The sequence below is a fragment of the Tachypleus tridentatus genome, chromosome 1 (assembly GCF_004210375.1).
Source record: "Tachypleus tridentatus isolate NWPU-2018 chromosome 1, ASM421037v1, whole genome shotgun sequence".
In the NCBI taxonomy this organism is placed as follows: domain Eukaryota; kingdom Metazoa; phylum Arthropoda; class Merostomata; order Xiphosura; family Limulidae; genus Tachypleus; species Tachypleus tridentatus.
Genome location: NC_134825.1, coordinates 25955053 through 25971288, shown reverse-complemented (window position 1 = coordinate 25971288; position 16236 = coordinate 25955053). Strand labels below are relative to the sequence as shown.

Genomic DNA, 16236 nt, shown 5'->3' with positions numbered 1-16236 from the left:
AGTATTTCCAACTGAGAAGTGTAAATTCTAAAGGATTTGCTAATATCAAACTTAACCAAACCAATTACTTTTACTTTAAAAGGGAAAACTGCTTCAGTCCAGGTCTCTTGGAATATGAGTTTCTCTCGCTGACTGCAAATTGTACATTATAAATAGAAGCTAAGTGCTTCAGTCATTTATATTGTTACGTAGAGACAAATAACGTCTTTCAATTGAAGAAATGATAAGTAGGTGGGTGTTATGTAACAGCATTTGGATCTTATTTTTGTAACATTACAGTGAATCACATCATTAGAGCCGCAAACTACAGTAAAAATGTAGTTTTATGTATAGCTGAAAACAACCTTACTTTCCCTAGAAGGCGCCAAATATTTAACCACAATATCTCAGGATGTTGTTGTACACAACTAGGTATTTTTAGTTTTTGTAAACTCACTTTTAATTAAGAAGTAGATATTTAGGTGAGCTTAATTCTCTTACACTAGCATTCGGTAAAACATAATCTGTATTGACTTAAGAGTGACAGAAATTATTCTGACTGAAGTAAACACATACTGACTGAGATGTTTTATAAAAATAACGTGTCTTTATGTACGACGTACTTAGTTTATTTGGATTGTAGCATAACGGTAAACACGAAGCTTTACATTGAAAACAAGATGTTTTAACTTTAATGGTTATGATTTAAATTATAATGTAAACTAATGGTTCGTGAGCTACGTTTAAAATTGCAGTAATGAAATACTTTTATCTAAAACTATTAGTCTCTATTTAACAACAATACACAAAGTAAATTTCTGTTTCATATTTCTTTATTGATACAATTACGTATAATAATTTATTAGGTTAGTTTTGAGATGAGTTTCATGTTTTGTGTTTAGCTTTCTATCATGTAGCCTGAAGAGAAGAAACAAAAAATGCCATCTGGAGAACAAACTTCGAAGATTATGAGCTACAACAGCATTCCAAATATCCATAATTGTCAACTTTCTTTCGAGAAATACAACTTATTTTAAATTTCTTCCCAAGAGAGTACCACATCGTTTTTGATGGTCGTAGTCGATAAATATGAAAAATCTATGGAAGTTTAGTTTATATAGCTGTACACTAAAATAATGAACACATTTCTGGTAGGATTATTTGCTGTTGGTAAATACCACGAACTAGTAGGTATAGGGGATAGAGAGACCTCAATAAAAGTTCTTGACATATGGTCCAAATATATAGTTGTTTCTTCGGGTTTTGCGAAGAAACTCTACATCTAGACAAGAAAAATAAGGCTAATTTTGTGGTGGTAACTATATACGTAGAAATATATTTCTCGATAACAAAATTTCTCGATATACTTTGTTTCCTTATGCTCCCAAAACACCAAAAATTTTGAAGTACCCTCTGTGGTTTCTATCACGAAAATAAATTATTATTTTATTGTAACTTTATCTTGTTTTATTCTTCAATAAAACGTTGAACATGTGCAAAATGTACCTATAACCATCCCCGTGAGGTAGTTGTGTTTCACATTATTGCCTGATGTGTCTTTAGGTTCCAACGCATCTAGTGAAAACTGAACATCCTGATGAAGTGAGTCGAGTATTGAACAATGTAGTGAAGAGTCTGGAAAGCTGTAAAATGTACATAAAAAATGTATATATTATTTAGTGTTTTGAAATCGCTGTACTTTTAATTAATTATAATGTAATGCTATTACGTTATATTATTAATAAATATTCAAATATACGATGAAATTGAAAGAAAAAGAAAGACAGAGGTAATTAGAGCTAAATATTTCGCTTAATTATCAAAGCAGCTTTGAGAACGTAGACTTTTTCAGGTCTAGAACTGTGTTTCTTTCACTATACAGTTTAATGAAGAAATATGACTTCGGATGTATAAAATGTTTTACTGTTACGTGTAAATTAATTTAGGAAATCTTTGACAGAAATGTAATGAACTGCAAACATCACACAGTAAATTCCCTTTTTTTCTGTGATACTGTACTGTTGAACAGTTCTTGTTATGAAATGTGAAATACCAAAGCCACATTGAGCGATCTGCTCAGTCCAGCGAGGGAATCGAGCCCCTAATTTGTTGTTAAATTAACAATACAACATGTTTTGATTATCTTTTATTCCGATATTATCTAGTGAGAAGCGAGGAGTGGACTTGGGATTGTCCCGTGGATATTGTGGAAGCCAAGCTGCTAAACATCTCATGGAATTAGCTGCTGCAAATTTCGCTGCAGATTTTGTCATTGATGGATTGTACATGATACATTATAATACTTTTTATATGGCATCGTGCAAAAAATAAAAAAATACGAAAGTTAATTGCATCAAGGTTTTCTTTCTACATATCTAAGAATTATCAGCAAGATATGCAAGATAATAAAAAAAAATATAGTGTAACATTTTCTACGTGTTCTTAGTTAAATAATATTCTCACATGTATAATAGATAAAGTACCAGAAGTTGATGAATGTGAGGTTTATAATACTGTTTACTCCTGTGGACGATTTTAAATCGGATGAAGGAACAACAAAATATTCTACAAAAATATAAATCAACTGAGTCGGTCTTTGTAAAACATTTGTCAAACACATTTCAAAATATATATTAGAATAATGTTAAACTAACTCCTCAGGTGAAATTGAAATATTATCATATACTGTGAAACCAATAAAATTGAAAACAAACATTGTGATGAACAGGTACGTTGGTTCAGCTTCATAAGAAACGAAGTACATGGTATTTGTTTAATAAGTATACACGTAGTTAGGGAATGTAAAGCTGTGTCAATATGAATAAAGTGTTTAAAGCTATGAATTTTTATTACAGAAAGTGTGTTTAAAATTAAACATCATTACACACACACAAATATATATATAGGGTGTCCCAAAATAACGCTTTTTTAAAGACGTTAAATAACGCTATTTTGGGACACCCTGTATTTATTCATATAAAAAGTATTGTTAGGTCTCGACATGGCTACGTGATTAAGGCACTCCACACGTAATTTCAGAGTAGCAGGTTTGCATCTCCATCACATCAAACGTGCGCTCTTTCAGATAGGAGCGTTATAATGTAACAGTCAATCCCAGTATTTGTTGTTAACTAACTATTAAAAATGGACAACAATTTCTTATTAGTCAAACCCCCTACACCATATACCTCCTTAAGCAGTGCCTAAACATAGTTAGTATGTCTAATATAATAAATATTACTATTCAACATTAACAAAAGAACTTTTGCTGTCTTTATGAATTTTAATAATCTAACAGTGCAACTACTGTTTTGCTTATGTTTAAGACTTAGGTAAATGTGTGTGAGGAAATAAAAAGCAAAAGTAAGAGGAAAAGCTTTTTCTGATACATGTAAGTATAACAAGGAACTATTCAATACAGAGGATTCCATAAAAACAAGACTCTTCATAGGAGTTGTCTGTTAATACAGGGTCTAACTTTAAAAAAGAATAAAAACAAAATGCAGCAGTCTTTCATTAAAACGTGGCATAAATTATTTTTTTATAATATAGTGACAGACTGAAGGAAAGGCGTCTAAACAACAACGCCACCTACAAACTCTTCTCAGAGTGAACAGAAGAATTAAACCGTCACTCTACTAACGCACTCACTGACCCACAGAACACAATTTATATTTATTTGACGAAAACGAAACTCGAACACTAAACCTGACCTCCACAGACCAATACGATAACAACAAGCCGTTCTGGGCTCTAGATGCTGTTAATGTTAAACTTTAATAACTAATTAACATCTATAATTATGGTATAATCACTTGAGCGTTACTATTAATAATCAAGACATGAATGGGCATATTGATAAATATATAATTATGTTATTAATAGTAAATATAAACAAAATGTATTTTTATTATCTACACCTAATCTTTGGAAACAGTTTTACATAAACTGTGTTCCATGAAAGTACAAATAGTCTAACATTCACTATATTGTGTACACTATCGTTCCTTTCTTTGTAACAATATCAGTTTTTATTTGACCATGAACAATGAGAGCTCATTAGAAATATGGAAAATAATCAATTTTTTCACATCTGTATTTTAGTGTAAAAAAAAAGACCAACACATATAAAACGTTTGTTGTTCTCTTGTCTTCTCATACATATGTCTATACATCGTATAACAACCGCGAGCATCTTGAAAATTTAAAGATATAAGCTAAATGATCCGTTTCATTTCTATGAATAATAGAGTCAAGTCTACGGACTTACAACGTTAAAATCAGGATTTCGATTCCATTCGGCGGACTGAGCAGAGAGCCCCTTGATCCTTTGCTATACGAAAAAACACACACACTCTCTGATTACTAAAACCAGAAATCGTAGAAGAGCTTTAGTATAACAGAATCAACAATATTTTTTTCAGAATTTTTTATTGCTGGCTATAAGAAAGAAAAGTGTTTATTGTACGACGTGCAGAAGAAACCGGGTGAGACAAGAAAAGTAAATCCGATAATAACAAACTCAGATTTAACTAGAGAATCTTTAACTCCACAATTTATTGGTTCATGGAGAACAGACTGAATCATTTGAGCTTCTCTACCAAATCGTAACACTTGTTTAGCTCTATTTCATAACCACCTTTTTAACTTTTTAACGGAAAATATAATCCGATTTTCTACAACAAGAGCATCCTATCAATAACGGTGTCTTATTTCTTTTATAGTTAGAACAAGTATTTATAGTATTAAGAAACTAATTATATTGTGCTGTTGTTTGAAGTTCAACACAAAGCTAAATAACGGGCTGTCTACTTCCTACACCCCACGGGTATCGCAACCCAGTTTTTAGCGTTATAATTCCGCAGACAAAAGCCTGTGTCACAAGGAGAGGGTTTGATTGTACTGACACTTCATAACCTAATGAACAAAACCAAGAAAGCGTGAATACGACATATTAAGTAGTAAAGGTTATTATTGAAAAATAAATATGTTTTATTACAGAAAACAGTTTTTTATTATTACATTGAAAAAATAACTCAGTGTTATTAGATCCTTTATTTATAAAATTAAGTGTCTTTTACCCTCCAATATGCTCTTCATAAATAATGCAAAATTTACTACTGCCAAGAAATTAGCAATAAACGAATCTTTTTCATCATAAATTTAAAGAAAAATATATGATTTATGTGCCAAGAAAAGGGTTTCTGTGTAGCAAAACACCATTGAGTTTTTATGGGTAACGAAGTAAGTCTTTTTTTTCCTAGCTTTGAATTGAGCATTAAGCTACACAAAGGGCTGTCTGTGTTCTGCTCACAACTGGTATCAAAACCCAGTTTTCTCGCTGTAAGTCAACCAATATTCCACTAAGCCACTGGTGGGGAACTAAATATGTGCGATGTTATATTGAATGATTAAAACATATTTATTTTATAACAGTTTCGTCACTTGATATTCAACCAAGATAGGTTGTTTTGATTTTATACGGTGAGTAAAGAACACAGTTTGTCAGTGACAAGAAAAAGGAGAAATGTGAGAAAAAATAGATTACGTTAATAATAACAATTATATAATTTTATACAAAAAATACTAGGAACAACATTCGTTTTAATTAAAAGATCTTTGCACATACGCCATGACAACATATATATATATATAAATTTAACCACATGCTGCTAATAATCAGCATAACATACTTAGACACTTTGCTTGTTTCAGAATTTTGCACAAAAGTACAATTGAATTTTCGACAATTTTGCCTAATGTAAGACGCGGGGAAACAGTTTATTATTGTTTGTTTGCTACAGTTAGTACATCAGAAGCTATCATTATGACAAACGATTCTCAATCGAAAAACCAGAGATACTTGAAGTGAAACGTTCATAGAATTAGAACTTTAAAAACTTACGCCCGGAATGGACATGTGGGTAAGGCACTGAACTCGTATTCCGAGAGTTGGAATCCCCGTAACACCAAATATATTCACACTTTCAGCCTTGAGGGCGTTATAAATTACGATCAATTCCACTATTTGTTGGTAAAGAGTTGCCCAACTTTTTTCTACATTGTAATGCATGTTATTAAAACCATTAATTAATTATTATAAAAGCAAGTGTAGCTATATTTAACTTTACAATAATGCAATATCTAATGTTTCATACGAAGGATTTTTAGAAGGTTCTAAGAACGAAATAGCAATTCCTATTTTATTAAATAACTCATTAAAGAACACGCTAATAAGTAATACTGTAAGTGAACAATATCTTTAAGTACCACTGAAACATCAATATTGTGAATGTTGTTAATAATAACGCTCATAAATTCCATCTTTCAAATCAAAGGAACAACAGCATGAGAAACTAATGACAAAACATTATCGTTAACATACGGAGTTTGGTTAATGACAAAATAAATCTACTTGTATACATAATATTGTCCAACATCTACATCTCACCACGTCTGTTTCAGTGTTCTATTAAACACTGCTATAACAACTCCGCCCAGATTGTTCTACAGACTTCATACTCTCCATGACCAGTAATAAAAGTGTCTAGGTGACGTCATATGGACGTCAATCTTGCATTATCCACTACATGAGTTCTCTATAAAAGCAGTCAGCCTATCATATCTGGTAGTCAGTCAACAGCACTGAACGAGTCCCATCAGCAGTTTGAAGTACCTACCTGGCAGAATAGTGGAACTTTCAGCTGAGTCCCTGCATCACTCTAGAGGTAAATTCACATCTCTTTACTCATATGTTCTATCAAATCAGTACTTCAGTAACAACGCGTTATAATCAACAGTTGAAAATATACAAGGTCTTTTTTCTTATTTGAAATATTTAAAATGGATGAGAAAGTGTTATACCTTTAAAAACGTAATATTATATAGAAAAAAGAAACTAAATTACATATAAATTTTGTATCTGCTTATTTGTAATCATTCATGAATGACATATAGTTTAATAATATTTATTATAGTTAGAGTAACATTCACATTTTAATGTGTATGTGTAAATACGCTTTCTAGGTTTCAAGTTTAGGAGCTACTAATAAAGTACAAGAAAACGTCTGTTGTACTATCTATGACAGACGAGATTAATGTCTTAGATTTAAGAAACAAGCACTATCAGTGAGTAATAAATAATTGTCTGAAAAACTACAAAATACAACCTAATTTTTTAACCTCCGAGTGTATGTAGATATATATGCTGTAACGCATTATAACGCTAATTACCAGATGAATACGTCAATTCAACGATTCGTAGTTAGCTGCTAGTTGCCTGTCATTGGAGTCAACGCCATGTAAGATATTTCACTTATAACTATTCTTTTACATAATATTATCTCAAGACTTGTTAGCGGTTGTTGTCACATGCTATCTTGCTTTTAGACTCTTAGTGTGATTATAGATTGATATCACATTTCTGTAGCTTTGCCCTAAATTCTAAGACAAATAAAAAACAAAATATTACATGACCATTAGAGTCACATATGTCTTTGATACACAGGCAACAAAGCACATTACATTAACTCCGAGGATCTTAACTTCACAGACTACAAGTCATACTAGACTGTAATTTTGTTTATAGTGTTGTTGTTTTAATAGGGTCGTTTGGTTGTGATAATAAAATAAAGAGGCATATCAAAAATTGTCCAAAGTTTACGTTAATAAAATGATAAATCCTAGTAATGTTGACTGGTAGTTTTATTTTGGTTAATATCATAGAAAGAAAGCAAACTCACTGAAAAACAAACAGTTGTGTTTAATAGAGGCTTTTGTATTTTTACTTAAGGTGGGTATTTGTAGTTTCATGATCACAATAAGTTTAGATAAAGTTTGGATAGGTTGTACGTTGATGTAATTCCACATGAAAAACAGTTCAATATTAATATAAACATGAACATGTCCATTTAATGAAGTATACATCTAAATAGCATGTTCTCTATATCTTGTGTCGTTTTTATCTTAGTTTAACTGCTATCTGCAGACTTAATTAAAATTGGTCATAATGTGATATACCTTATATTACCCCGTTATTAACTTGTACTTCGTTTCCTTTATTGTTATATAGACACTATGGTCAAGGTATCAGTAATCGTTGGTTTCATTATCATGTTTCTCCTGATGTCAGTCCTGACGGAAGCCGTGTCGGCTTCCTTGCCTCAGTACAGGTAGGTTACAGAATATTCTCTTTATTTTGAAGTATAAGTCTCTTATACATATACCTTAAATTAGTGTTATACTTTAATCTTATTTAGTATACTCCAGTTAACTATAGGGTGAGATATCTGATTGTATATACATACATACATACTTTATATGTCTTATGTACGACATAAGACATGTAAAGCATTCCATCAATAATAACAATCCTGTTGAACCGAGGAGATATTTCATTACACATCATACTTACCTTAAGCTATGTAAGTTAGAATTATTTTAGATTCAATTACTAGATTATCAAGAAAGAACTCCTATCATTTAAGTTATCATTTCTTAATATCACTTAAGATAACTACTTTCTACAACCTTAAAATTCGTATCTCGCATTCAATTAAAGGACGTTCATAACAAAAGCTATATATACTTCTATTTGGTTAAAAGTGACTAAGTGGTGAAAGAGTACTGGTGAATGACTACATTTTTGCCCAAGAGTGTACCACATCCTTTTTGATATGATAAATGTGAAATAATGAGTAAGGAACCCGTAACCATTCTTTTTAAATTTAGGTATATTTACTTCCAAAGGAAATGGTGTGAAGATAATACATCATTTCGAAATATATACATGTCCATTCTATAAATTTCCGAAACTCACAATATCGGTCATATAATTTGAATATGAATATGTATTAGAATATAATTAATGGGCTTATAAAAATACTTTTCAAGTTAAAGTGTTCGTGATTTCTTCTATTTCTAAGTATGTTGTTATTTTCGTACAAACTACATTTCTATATTATAATCATTTCTAATTTATCAGCGTATTGTAAACCTTTTGTTCAGATCAGAGAAAAAAAGTGGTAAAAAACAGATCGCATGCATAATGTAAAAACAATTTAGAAATAGGTTGGCTTTCATCTCATAATTAAAATGTTCGTGATTTCTTCACTTTGGTTAAGAATTTTCATTTGTTTAATGATATTAGGTGATCAACTGTTGTTCATTGAGTCCATTCTGCTCTTCAGCTAGGGGAATTTCTCTGTCTATTTGAGCCAATCACTACACCAAATAACCTAAATATGCTTTCAGCAACATATAGAAGAACTTAATAGCTCAGAATACATTGGACTGTGATTTGTTTTGCAAATTTAGTCAATAAATATGCAAACCTATGTAAGTTTAGCTTGTATTGCTCTACACAGAAATAATGCACGAATTTCTGGGTAAGAGAGAAGTCAATAAATGTTCTTGAGTTCTTGACATATACTCCAAATATCCTACACTTATTTGTTTCTTCGTGTCTTGCGAAAAAAAAAAAGTACATATTATTCTCGAACAAGGGTACTTTACATCTAGATATGAAAAATAAGGTTAATTTTGATATGGTAACTATCTACGTAGAAATTTATTTTTCGATAATAATATTTATGGATAAACTTTGTTCCCAAACCATCCATAATTATGTAGTACCATCTCTGGTTCATATCACGAAAATAAAATATGATTTTATTGTAACTTTATCTAGATTTATTCTTCAATAAAAAGTTGAATGTACGCAATATGTACCTTTAACTAACCCTGTGTGGTAGTTCTGTTTCACAGCAATGCCTAATGTGTCTTTAGGTTCCAACGCGCTCTTGTGGAAATTGAACATCCTGATGAAGTGAGGCGAGTATTGAACGGAGTAGTTGAGAGTCTACTTGCTTCTGAAAGCGGTAAAACGTACGTTATAAACTGTATTTGTTATTTAATGTTTTGAAATCGCTGTACTTATAATCCTTTGATTATCAGGGAAAATATATATAAAAACAAAATGCCTTAAGAAACTATTATTACATTCTATTACTAATAAATCTTAAAATATACGATGAAATTGAAAGAAAAAGGAAGACAGAGGTAAACAAATGCTAAATATTTCTCTGAAGTATCAAAGCAGCTTTCACAGCGAAGACTTTTACAGGAGAGGAAATGTTTTTCTTTTACAATTCAGTTTAATAAAGAAATATTACTTCGGATGCACAAAATATTTTTCTTTTACATGCAAATTGATTTAAGAAATCTTTGACTGAAAGGTAATGAACTGCAAACATCACACAGTAAATTCCCTATTTATCTGTAATACTGTTTTATTGAACAGTTTTTTATGAAATGTGTATTTTTCTCTTATAGCAAAGCCACATTGAGCTATCTGCTGAGTCCAACGAGGGGAATCGAGCCCCTGATGTGTTGTTAAATAAACAATACAACATGTTTTGATTATCTTTTATTCCGATATTATTTAGTGAGAAGCGAGGTCTGGACTTAGGATTGTCCCGTGGATTTTCTGGAAGCCAAGCTGCTAAACATCTCATGGGATTAGCTGCTGCCAATTTCGCTGGTGGACCTGGTAGGCGGCGTCGCGACGTAAGCAACGAAGAATGAATGATAGAATTTGAGCTATTGTCAAATGTCAAGTCTTAAACAAAATTGTAAAAAATTGCATTTTAAGAGGATGTTCCACATTATAAATGTAATATAGTGTACTTGTAAAAATAAAGTACTTTCGGCAGAAAATACGGTTTTCTTTCTTCATTAATTTTTTTGACAGCATCTTTGGTGGTAGATCATATAAGACGATTATTTTAAGGGTAACAAATTTCTGGATACATTTATTTAATTATTGATTAATTCGGCTACAAGAGCTGTATTTACTTACTCTGAGTATTAGACGTACAGGTAGTTGTAAGCACGCTTTTAATGGAAGTGTTGGAAATAGAAGTTTGATTAATTTATTGTATTGAAAATACGATTTGAGTAAACCAGCTTTACGGATTATTTAATTGCCCTATTACGCAAGGGACTTCCTATACTTCTTACAACTAATATGGGGAAGTCCAGAAAAAGGATGGACAAATTTAAAGACAAAGTTCAACCTTGATAAAATTTGTTTGTTTATAGATTATTCGAAATTATGTTTTAATATTAATTCACAAAATATTCTGCCTTTTTTACTTTTGTATTTAGAATTTACAGAATCTACACTGATGAAAATAATAAATTAAATATTAAAAATAATAATTAATTTCAAACCATAAGCCAGGTACAGATGATATTATATTGGTATCATTGACAGATTGTACTTGATACATTATCTTAAATTTTATATGGCATCATGTAGAAAATTGAAAAATATGAAAGTTAATTACACTAAGAATTATGAGGTGGAATTTTCAACATAATTAAGAAAGATTAGAATGTAGTGTAACATTTTCTACCTGTTCTTAGTTAAATAATATTTTAACATGTATAATAGTTAAAGTATCAGAAGTTGATGAATGTGAGGTTTATAATACTGTTTATGCGTGTAGACGATTTTACATCGGATCAAGAAACAACAAAATATTCTACAAAAATATAAATTAACTGAGTCGGTCTTTGTAAAACATTTGTCAAACACATTTCAAAATATATATTAGAATAATGTTAAACTAACACTTCAGGTGAAATTAAGAATTACTTAAATATTGTGAAACCTATATAATTGAAAAAGAAAACACTGTGATGAAGAGGGACGTTAGTTCAGCTTCATAAGAGAACGAAGTACTTGGTATTTGTTTAATAAGTATACACGTAGTTAGGGAATGTAAAGCTGTGTCAATATGAATAAATTGTTTAAAGCTACGAATTTTTATAATAGAAAGTGTGTTTAAAATTAAACATCATTGAGATTTCATTAACCCACACACAAATATATATATATATATTCATATATATATTTAAGAGTATTGTTAGGGCTCTGCATGGCTACGTGGTTAAGTCACTCCCCACGTAATCTCAGAGTAGCGGGTATACATCCCGTCACACCAAACATGCTCACTCTTTTAGATAGGGGCGTTATAATGTAACGGTCAGTCCCACTATTCGTTGGTAAAAAAGTAGCCCAAGTGTTGACGGTGGGTTGTGATGAAGAGCTGCCTTCCCTCCATTCTTACACTGCTAAATTAAGGACCACTAGCGTGGATAGCCATTGTGTAGCTTTACACGAAATTCACACCAAAGTACTTCCAGCTGTATATTAATGAAACTACATTGCATGCTATGGGTGGATTTTCACCTGAATTGCTATGAATGTTTATTTGGTCCAAACGAAGAGTATAAACAAATTTCCATTTTGCCTTCAATTTCCTCACTTCTTATTAATGGATGTACACTAAAGTTCTCATGAAATTATGTACACTAAAGTTCTCATGAAATTATGTACACTAAAGTTCTCATGAAATTATGTACACTAAAGTTCTCATGAAATTATGTACACTAAAGTTCTCATGAAATTATGTACACTAAAGTTCTCATGAAATTATGTACACTAAAGTTCTCATGAAATTATGTACACTAAAGTTCTGATGAAATTATGTAAACTAAAGTTCTCATGAAATTATGTACACTAAAGTTCTCATGAAATTATGTACACTAAAGTTCTCATGAAATTATGTACACTAAAGTTCTCATGAAATTTCACGAGTCCGTGAGAAGACTCAATTTTCAGTTTTAATTTTTCAGTTTACGTCACTTCTTTTTTTTCTTCCTTTTGAATTTATTCTACTGGTTTCGTTACTTCAAATGTCATTCTTATGGAAATAGTTTTACTGAGAATCTACAACAAATAACATACAAATACTGTTTTCAACTAAAAATTAAAACTATGTTATAAAGTTCATGTATAGATTAATTACAAGTGTTCAAAAATAAGTAAAGGTTGAACTAAAGGTGAATCTTAAGTAAAAGGTAAATCAGATTTATTCCTTTTCAACAAAAAGCCTCTAATTATAGAAAATTTGTGAAAAATTGTATTATATTATTTACTGAAAACAAGTAAAGGATAATTTATCATTAAAAGAGTTAAAGGTTCCAACTTGATATTTCAAAAAATGCATAAAAATGAACAAGCAATTTCATAACGAGATGACGTATTAAAATTTAAGTAATGTTATTGGTTTACAACGAAATCGGAGGTTTAAACAAATGAAAATTTGGACGAATTTAAAATGCTTTTGTTCTCAAAAAGGAAGGGATTATTAGAAAAACTTCAAGAACTGGGTACTTTTATGTACTTTCTCAAATACATAAATCAAACGAGGTTAATAACTTATTGTTCGAATTAAAAAAGGAATATATTAAAATTATTAAACCTCTAGATATTCCAGGAAGATCGATTGTAGGTAGAAAATAAGAATATTATTGACATTTAAATGATGTTTTAGATATATTATTAAAATCTGTTTTATTTTTATATTCCTATCTGTATTCAAAATAATTTTGAATTTGTTTAGAAATTGCCAATAAATTAAAGATTTCTAGAAGAGTTCTATTATCCCAAGTGTGATCCCAGTTGCTCTCTTTTGAACCTACTATTATTGAATGAGTCTTTCTCAAAGAAGAAACTTCAAAACTGTACACAGTAAAGTAAATAATACCTTACAAGTGATCTATAAAGAGAAGCAATAAAATTCATTTTCTTTTCTTGAATATTTCTACCCAATATGCTTCTTAAAATCCTAGTAAAGAGCTACAATTCACAGTTTAAATAGCTTAAGATATTCCTAAATCACACCTCCAAGATCTCTATCTTCAACCACATTACATAATGGTTTAATTATTATTTAAAATATTCGAATTGTGAAAACCTGCATGCATCATCTTATCTTTTGTATAGTTAAACACCATCTATGATATTGGAGCTCATTGTATCAAATAATGTAAGTGTCCCTGAAAGTCTACAGTATCATTGATATAGTTAGCCAACCAAGAAATCTTAATATCACTGCATCCTTCATTATTTTGTTAGTCATTCCAAATTAATATCAATCACAAGCAGCAGACGATCTAGCACAGAGACCTGAGGTACATCATTGTTATTGTGACACAGTTAGATCTAACTATATTTATTACTACTCTTTGTCTTTTACTGTCAAAAAATGTCGGATAATTTGTTAAACAAGACTTTCCATAGTGAACCACGCTGGTTTTTTGACACTATATCAAACTGCTTTATGAGCATCTTCAACCACACTATTTAAACTACAGGTGGAAGATTAACTGACATATAATTTCTTGAACAATGTTTATCACCTTCTTTAAACATTGAAAAAACATTAGCCAACCTTCAATATTGTAATACTCATTAATATATATAAAATAACAAAAAGGTTTCCTTTAATTTATGACTGTGTCTGAAAAAAGTTAGTGTATCTAATTCATCAGATATCACTATTCAAAGTGAGAAAAAGAAATTTTGCTTTTTTTATAAATTTTACTACTCTAGTGTAGCACCGAAACTTGATATTATACTGTTATAATAGTCGCTCTGTGATGTACTTTACTCGCAGCTTCAACGTGGTGTGAGGAAAAAAATAGTCATAGTGTCATAGAAATAATTTATTATTAGAACATTTAGTTACTATAACAAATTTTGATACTTTCGATTTTAATAACACTACTATATTCATTATATTGTAATATTTGAATACATCCTGTTATTTCAAAGTATTTTATTGAGATTTTAATAGAAGACTGGTTGGTCTCCCTTCAATGGTGCAACAGTAGGTAAAACGCTAGAAATCAAGTTTCGATAACCGGCGTGAATACGACACAAATAACCAAATGTTCAGCCTTAAACATAATTACAAACACAGAAAATACACTAATCTACGTGAAAAAAATGATTTCGAGTTTATTAAAAATATTCATTATCTTACGAAGGGTGAAAAATTTAAATAATTGTTTTGTAAAAACCTACGCAATATACTATCTGCAGATTAAGGTTTTGAAGAAACGAAATACTTAACATTTTGTTAATAACGTTCCTGAATTTGGTGGCGTAAAAATCGAAATATCTAATATTTGTACAGCTGGTCTGCAGTTTTAATAAATTTTATTGTTAAATTATTTTAACGCTATACACTTGTACGTAGTTTTTTATTTCAGTGCGTAAGTGTTTATAAAAATTAAATGCTGGGTTAATATAAGAACATAAATTTTTAAACTATGAATAGGAAATCTTAGACGCTTCTAAAGCTTGAAAATCCCAACACGTATATATATCAACAAATATATATATGTAAAGAAACACTGATTAATCATACTTTATTCCCAATTTCATTAAGTATTAATTTTTAATTTTACTAACAATTCATTTTTACTTTATACACGGTCTGGATTATATGTTTGCACATTTGAAAAATATATGTATTTAATGTAAACTAATTATGTTTAATTCAAAATCAAAATTTGTATATTTTCTATTTACTGATTCTTTAAATGTATTCACCAGGAATATTTATATATTTCAAACATTAAAAGACAAATAACGTCAATGGATTCACATCGAACATCAGTATTTTTACGAACTATTTATATAACTTTAGTTGTCAAGAAACAAAAAAAAGAACTTAAAGAGTTATCAGAGAACAACAAGTTAGCTATGTACATATGTCAGTTCAAAATTAGTTCGCTCCTAATAAAACCTCTGTAAGATATTCAGTTTCAGACCAGACAGTTCACTCAGTATTTTTGTGAGTTTATAAAACGTTTTTATATAAATCCTTATTTGTAGTAACTATTGGTAATGATCTTTATTATATATTGTTTATATATTAAAATATATTTCTTTAAAATACAAAATTGTGTGTACCAATTCCGTCGTCAAATACAAAAAATTCGATACATATCGAAATTTACTTAACTTCTAAATAAGAATTTACATTTTAACTCACTTTCAGGCTGTTTTAAATTGTAGTATGAAACACAATAATAACAAACGGAACGTACATAATAAAAACTTCTGGTTTGATATATTTTTAAACTTGCAAGATTTGGAATAAAACTTTACGAACTTTCAAGCTAGTTAACTTTTATAAATCAGTCTTACTTCAGGAGTGCCTATCTCCTCTAATTGTTTTGTGATCAATTTCTTAATATTTATAAGAAAAGCTGATAAATCTTCACATTTTTTAAGATATATTTGATAGTCACTGAATATTTATATCACAGAAACATGTAAAATAATCTCTAACAGCAATTAGATGTCAACTGTCTGACATCAAGTACCTACTTTAA

The 16236-nt window shown here is 30.0% G+C and overlaps 1 protein-coding gene across 1 annotated transcript; it reads left to right on the top strand.

Moving 5' to 3' along the window:
* Positions 1–6606: 6606 nt before the first annotated feature.
* Positions 6607–10695, top strand: LOC143244885 (diuretic hormone class 2-like). Its single transcript, XM_076490402.1, has 4 exons — positions 6607–6707; positions 8051–8150; positions 9766–9864; positions 10425–10695. Exons 2-4 carry the CDS (start codon positions 8056–8058, stop codon positions 10561–10563), a joined length of 333 nt encoding a protein of 110 aa, XP_076346517.1. The 5' UTR covers positions 6607–6707; positions 8051–8055; the 3' UTR covers positions 10564–10695.
* Positions 10696–16236: the final 5541 nt, after the last annotated feature.

What these genes read in the sequence shown, in the direction of transcription:
- LOC143244885 (XM_076490402.1), top strand. Translation starts at nt 8,056, where the DNA reads ATGGTCAAGGTATCAGTAATCGTTGGTTTCATTATCATGTTTCTCCTG. An exon ending in GCTTCCTTGCCTCAGTACAG is followed by an intron (nt 8,151 to 9,765) that starts GTAGGTTACAGA and finishes ATGTGTCTTTAG; the next exon opens with GTTCCAACGCGCTCTTGTGG. An exon ending in GCTTCTGAAAGCGGTAAAAC is followed by an intron (nt 9,865 to 10,424) that starts GTACGTTATAAA and finishes GATATTATTTAG; the next exon opens with TGAGAAGCGAGGTCTGGACT.